The sequence below is a fragment of the Acyrthosiphon pisum genome, chromosome A3 (assembly GCF_005508785.2).
Source record: "Acyrthosiphon pisum isolate AL4f chromosome A3, pea_aphid_22Mar2018_4r6ur, whole genome shotgun sequence".
NCBI classification, from domain to species: domain Eukaryota; kingdom Metazoa; phylum Arthropoda; class Insecta; order Hemiptera; family Aphididae; genus Acyrthosiphon; species Acyrthosiphon pisum.
In genome coordinates this window covers 29,322,626-29,329,250 of record NC_042496.1, presented here as the reverse complement: position 1 = coordinate 29,329,250, position 6,625 = coordinate 29,322,626, and the positions used below count along the sequence as shown (strand labels likewise).

At 47.6% G+C, this 6,625-nt stretch overlaps 1 protein-coding gene across 2 annotated transcripts; it reads right to left on the bottom strand.

The window, feature by feature from the left end:
- Positions 1 to 380: 380 nt before the first annotated feature.
- LOC100571760 lies at positions 381 to 5,901 on the bottom strand. Of its 2 annotated transcripts, none has more exons than XM_003240616.4 (2): positions 5,334 to 5,901; positions 381 to 2,117 (listed from the first exon to the last, which is right to left on the bottom strand). In XM_003240616.4, exon 2 carries the CDS (start codon positions 2,086 to 2,088, stop codon positions 625 to 627), a length of 1,464 nt encoding a protein of 487 aa, XP_003240664.1. In that variant the 5' UTR covers positions 2,089 to 2,117; positions 5,334 to 5,901; the 3' UTR covers positions 381 to 624. The 2 variants fall into 2 exon arrangements, with proteins under 2 accessions (XP_003240664.1, XP_029347612.1); XM_029491752.1 differs by lacking the exon at positions 5,334 to 5,901 and adding an exon at positions 3,775 to 4,188.
- Between the last annotated feature and the right edge of the window lie 724 nt (positions 5,902 to 6,625).

The window sequence follows — 6,625 nt, the reverse complement described above, 5'->3', positions numbered from 1 at the left end:
TGTTTGATTATCTACAGTTACGAAAAAACAAAAAATACAATATTCATAATTATGTTATCATGATTATCTATGTACACGTCGTTCACGATACATATGATTATGCGTAAAATGAAGAACACAATCAAATGCATAATTATTCGTACGAACAATGAAAAACGTATTAAAAACAAAAAAAAAAAGATACATTTCATATATATTTATAATAGTAATATAAAGTAATAATAATAAAAATAATAATAATAATAATAATAATAATAATAATAATAATGACAAAAAAAAATAGATACAGAGAGAAAAACGAAAAAAACATTTGCGCGAATTGGTCGTTTATTGCACATAAATATATTATAAAATAAAATAAAATGGTCATTTTTTTGTAATAAGTCTCCCGGACTGCATATAAAATAATAACACATATCGCACGTGATCATGTGCATAAAAACGTAGTAAAAGGATAAGACGTACACCGCACACACGTGTCGTAAAGACGGGTGTGTACTCAATTAAATGAAATAAAATATATATACTTTAGGAGACAGTCGTATAAGTGAAAACAAAAATATACGTTTTTGTTTAGGTTTGTCGACCACCTTCCCGGTCGTCGGGTGACGACAGCGATGGCGGTTAAGACTCGAGCGAGGCGATCAGGTTGCGGAACATTGCCGACTGCATCTCGCTGAACATGGACGCCTGTCCGCACGACAGGTTCGTTGGCGACGTGGACCCGGTGGCCGACGACGACGATGCACTCACGCCGTAATGGTGATGCTGTTCGTCGAGTGACGGGGGTGGAGGCGGTAGCGACAGCGACGAACAACAGTCTACTGATGCGGCGGTGACGGAGGTCGGCTGCAGCAGCACGTCCTGATGTTCGACCGCGGCCGGCACCTGGCCGCCGTACAGGTCGAGAGAGTCGTCGCAACACGCGTCCATCAGCGACCAACAGTCGGGCGAACACAGGTCGGTGGCCAACGGCGTGGCGTCTGCTGCTGACGGAGTGGTGCCCGCCACGACGGCAGCAACTGCGGCCGCGGCCGCTGCGGCGGCTGCCTCATCCGTTCTCAGTCTTTTGGCTGCCGGATACTCGTGCAGGTCTAGGTCCACCACGTTTACATCCTCGTCCTCACGTTGGTTGTTGTTGATGAACTGCGACAGCAAATCGTCGAGTGGTTCGTCCACGCACCGCTTCCGCTTGCCACGAGGTGACGACGATGGTAGATGCATCATTATGGATGCGATCGTGTCGTCATCCACGTCGTCATCGTCCACTTCTTCATCGTCAACATCTTCGTCGTCCACTTCGTCATCGTACCCATACGGCAACGGTCCACCGGGCGCGGTCACAGACGACGACTGCTGCTGCTGCTGCTGCTGCTGTTGGTGGTGGTGATGGTGTAGGTGTTGGTGGTGTTGTTGCTGTTGTAGTTGTTGATGGTGGTGGTGGTGATGGTGGTTATTGTTGTGGTGGTGGTGTTGTAAATGGTGGTGGTGTAGTAGGTGGTGGTGGTGATGGTGGTGGTCGGCCGCCAACAACGACTGCGCTTCTGTCAGTGGTTTATTGTTGTTGTTGCTGCTTGTATTGTTGTTGTTGTTGTTGTTGGCCAGGGTCTTGCCGACCGTGACCGGGTTACCGCCAACTCCGACGCCGCCGGTGCCGTTGGTGCAGGACGATTCCCTGAGGTTGGTGATATCCACGAGCTGTGGATTACCGCCCTGGCCGCCGCAGGGTTGCGACTGCTGAGGACTGTGGTAACCGTAACCGGCGGACGTCGGCGAAGGTGGCGAGGCGGGCGACGTCCGTCCCGTGGTCCGGTCGTCCCTGGTCTCGGCCTGCAGCCTTTTCACCGTGTTGTTGATCAACACGGACCGGCACAACGAGCTCTCGGCGTCGTCGATCTTCTTCATCTTGTTCACAGATATCTTGAGCACCTTTCGCCGCTCTTCCTTCAGCCGGTACTTGGCACTGATCATCGATGGCCGCGAACCCGAGTTCCAGCCGTAACTCCTCCGGGTGCCTAACAGCTCGTCGATCTCGTCCATGATCGTTATGTTCTCGCTGGACTCAACGGGTCTCATTTCCACAAGCATTTGACGTGATTCACCAATAGCATATCATTCTGAAAACGAAACGGGGAAAAAAACTGTTAAAAATCGGTTTGAAATCATATCATATACGCATATTATATATACGGATAGGAAGGTAATACGCGCGTATCGTATGGTTGGAATAATTAATAATTAATAATAATAATAATTTGGGTATATCGTATTTGTTATAACAGATTCATTCAAGAGACTAGATACATATTTGATCAGGGGTAATTGGGGAGGGGGGAGATAAGGTGGGGTGAAACGATTTTCATAAAAAAACGGCGATCGGCAATAATCAATTTTTACATCTCGGAAAGGGTTCGCCGACGGACGGATGGTAGGTAGGTATATATAATATTATTCATTTTTGCAAACGGGTCAGGTATTTTTAATATAAAGAGCCCCTCGGCGTCACATTGTTGTGTACCCATGCATGCCGCACCCCTATGTGCGGGAGACGACGACTGCGACGACGACGACGGTGGTGGTGGTGGTGGTTAGCACCCTTCGAAGAGGGTGTGTGGGAAACAAACCGAAATCGGACGTCCGCAATACAAATACATAAAAAGAGAGAGACTGCCGCTGCGCCGTGTCAAATAAACACAGAGACTCTAATGCGCGCGCTGCGTGTAAATATTATACAACAATAATAATGAATAGGTTGTATTATTATATATAGGTACTTGTGGCGCATAATACGTCATTTAAAGGACGACGAGTAAAGTATGCCGTCGACACATTATGCTGCGAAAAGATACGAAAATCAGATTGTGTAATACTGTGGTCCTACCTATACGGAGCAATGACGGAAATTTTGTTTTTCATATTACCTGCGATAATTTCACAGAAATCGCGGCGTCGTGACAGTTGTAATCGAGAGAGAAAATTTAACGCGTAAATATTAGTCGGGAGGTCATCGCGTGTCGTCATCGCCGGCCGCTTGGAGGTTGCCAAAGCAAGGCCGAGTCGATGTACACGACTTGCGCATCATAACATACACAAACAAACGCGTGCGGCAAAAATCGTCGACTCGGTGAAACACAACGTCATTGCAAAAATCAGTAAAATATGCCTAAAACTTGTGCACCAAATTGACCTTGGCAATTACCGAGTACAAGATTTTAAAACCGTTAATGCACGGATTTCCAAACACATCGATTCAAAGACTATCGATATTAGATATTTCGTCGAATTACTCGGTTCGAGTAAGTATTTTGTTGGCGTTCGATATAATATTATTCTCGGATCGTGAACGAATCCCAATGTCAAAGAAAGTGGTCTGCTGTCGAAACATTAATCACTTATAAAAAAACGTAATACCTACTACACCAATACGGAGTATTATTATTTTTAGTCTCAAACGTAAATATTATACGAATTTACCGGAAAAGCTTTTCATCGACGTTACGATATATCTCGGCTTCAAGGTAAACTATTAAAGGACAAGACCACAAGGTCGTAACGTAATACTGTTCGCAAACGTTACAGCAAAAACTATTGGTAATTGGTACCGACGACAAAACACCGTATTGTGCAAGTACGCGAATTTGTTATTACTTATTAGTTTTTACGAACGAACCAATTATGGGGCTAAACGAGCTACTGATGATGGGCATATTATTATATTATTTTTATGACCATTATATAATTATATTTTCAAGTACCGGAGTGTTATAAACCTACCACAACTCGACAGAACACTGCTGTTCGATCGGAAATCGTTCCGAGACGCAATTTTCACGAGATCTAAATAAGTAACCCATGTGGGGAAAAAAAACAACACGATCGCAAGTCGACAACACTTTCTCTATAGTCCGTCCAAGCGGCGCGGCGCTGCGCAGTTGCCATTCCGGTGCGTGACGAATGATCCGAACAAAACGCAAAACCGCAAGTACGGCGACGGCGGCTAACCGGTGGCGGTGGCAACGAGTGAAAAATCGAGTAAACGGGTAAACGACCGTCCGACTGACGTCTTGAACGGATCACACACGCGCGCTCGCGCGCGTTTGTGCATCGTTCTCGCGAAATTCGCTGTGATTAAAACGCGATCCCACTGGAAATATTACAACGACACACCAAATACAACAATAATAACGATAAACGTTCAAACGACACTCGCCGTTGAAACGGCCACGGCAGCCCCCGGGGCGGGCGGGCGGGCGTCCGCGGCATTGACCCAGATAACAAAATTTGTTATTTTTTCGATCCCCTCTGCCGCGGAGGAGGAGATGTTATTCTCTTCTCGTGGGAGCACAGCACAACACGGCGCGCGCCCGCGCGCACACTCGCACACGCAACCTTCGCGCGTGCCGCGACTTCGCCGTCACCGTGTTGTTATTATTATCAAATTAATATTTCCGCGCGACACACGGAAAAACAGTCGCCGCGAAAAGAAGGGCAAGAAATCAAATGGGTAATCTCGGCCAAAGGCGAACGAGACGGAAAACGTGATTCCGTATAGGTACCTACAATGATGGAGTAAATTTTTACGGTCAGACCGATCCGCGAATTTTTTCCAGCCACGAAAATAAAAAGTAAAACGTGTCCGAAAAAAAATAATACGACGTTTAGGGAAAAAGCTAGGCCACGATAGATGTGTCGGAGGATCGGTGGCGATTATGTAGGCCACCTCACCGCGGAAGACGCGGCTGACCGCAAGTCGTGACACGACGGCGTCATATCCGCGAGCGCGGAGGGGCGGCCGGTTTTGTCGGGTTACCAGTCTTTGGCGGTGGCAGGGGCGGGCACGACAACGACACTGTACTCCGCAGGCAAGGCCGCTTATTAGGCCGCCGCCGCCGCCCACAGGTGTATAATAACATAATAATAATAATCATATAGATATCTTTTGGAAAGCGATTGTACTATTATTAATAAATAATATTAGTACGAACGCGCGCGGACCTAATTCGAAATGTGAAAAATTATTCATAATATAATCGCAATTCATCGACGGAGACGTGTCAACATTTTCCCGACGAAAAATAATTTGCAAAAAATGCATGGTCGTGCGAAAACGTCAGATTTACGCATTTCGAGATTTAATGAAAAAAAAATTTAACAGACTACTATTTTCGTGCGAAAAAAAAATTTACCGGCCTAGCACCGACACGTGCGGCCGAACTTTGACGGCGCCGGAGGGACAGAAGACGTCATCGGAGCCGACGACCTATACGCGGGATGAACTGGTTGATATGGATATCATCGGGAGCGCGGGTGCTGTAAATACAAATCCGACTTACCGGTGAATCCGGAGCGGAAGAACGGTAATCCGAAAATGTGTCCGGAACAGATGTGCACCATTAATGTCGTCAACGATCTCGGTACGAACCGGGTATAACCAATAATTGATTGGATAATTGAAAAAAAAAAAATCACGCACAATCGCTAGTAGTCGGAAAAAAAATAATATTTTTCGCAAAAAATAATTATTCAAACACCGCAGCACATAAACCAACGCACGGTTGACAAAAAAAAAAAATTATCAATATCAATAAAATAGTCGTATGCGATTTTTGGCGGTCGGTGGCGCGGAGACGCGAAAACAACGCGACGCAAGACACCAAGACGGACGGACACGACGACGCACACGGACGGGCGCGCGAAATTAGACTGGGACAGATTATGGAATCAATTACACACGCGCGCGCTCTCACAGTGGGCGCGGGGCGGGGCGGCGGCGGCGTCGGTGGTCACGGAGCGTACGAGTAGCGACGTCGTCGACGGGCGGCAGCCGTGTGATGAGCGAGCGGAACGAGAGCTGGCACTTGTGGCCGGCAGACGGGCAGAAGGCGAACTGGAGAATGTGCGGCGCGCCGTGCGCGCGTCGTGTGCGTTTTTTCGTTCTCCCCGCCACCGACCCGGCCACCGCACAGCTGTATCCGTCGCCGAACGGCCGGTGGGGGGAACTCCGTTATGTGAGTCGGCCGCCGCGCCGCCGCCGCTTCGTAAGTTTGTGCGTGCGTGTGCGCGCGCTTTACCGTGTGCTCTCCTCGTGACGTCATGCCCGCCGCCCGACGGTCGGACCGTAATGTGGCGCCGCCCGCCGGAGCGCCCGGCAACCAAACGCGACATCGGCGAAGACGGGCGGACGGGCGCCGCTCGCTCCTCTCCCACCCGCCCGCACCTTCGTTACCGTCGCCGGCACGACGCTCGCCAAACGGATTCGACTCGTCGCGCCAAAGACAATATTATTATTAATAATAATATATAAATATAAATATAATAACGTTATCTATTCATTTATTTATAAACGCAATATAATGTAATAATTAGTAAACCGTGTAATTAATTAATTCTATATGAACATTGTTTTGCCGAGTGGCTTTACAATACGCGGACGTTCCGTGCACAAAAATCGTTTTCGTTTCTTCCTCCGTTGTTTTTCCGGTGTCGCGCGAAACACGCAGTCCGTTTCGAAGTCGACTCCTCGTAATGACCTTATTACGCCGAGTTCCGGGCAGGTGCTCATTCTAGCGTTTAAATTTCAAAATAATATTGTGTTTTATAAGCTCGTGTGTCACGTGTACAGCTC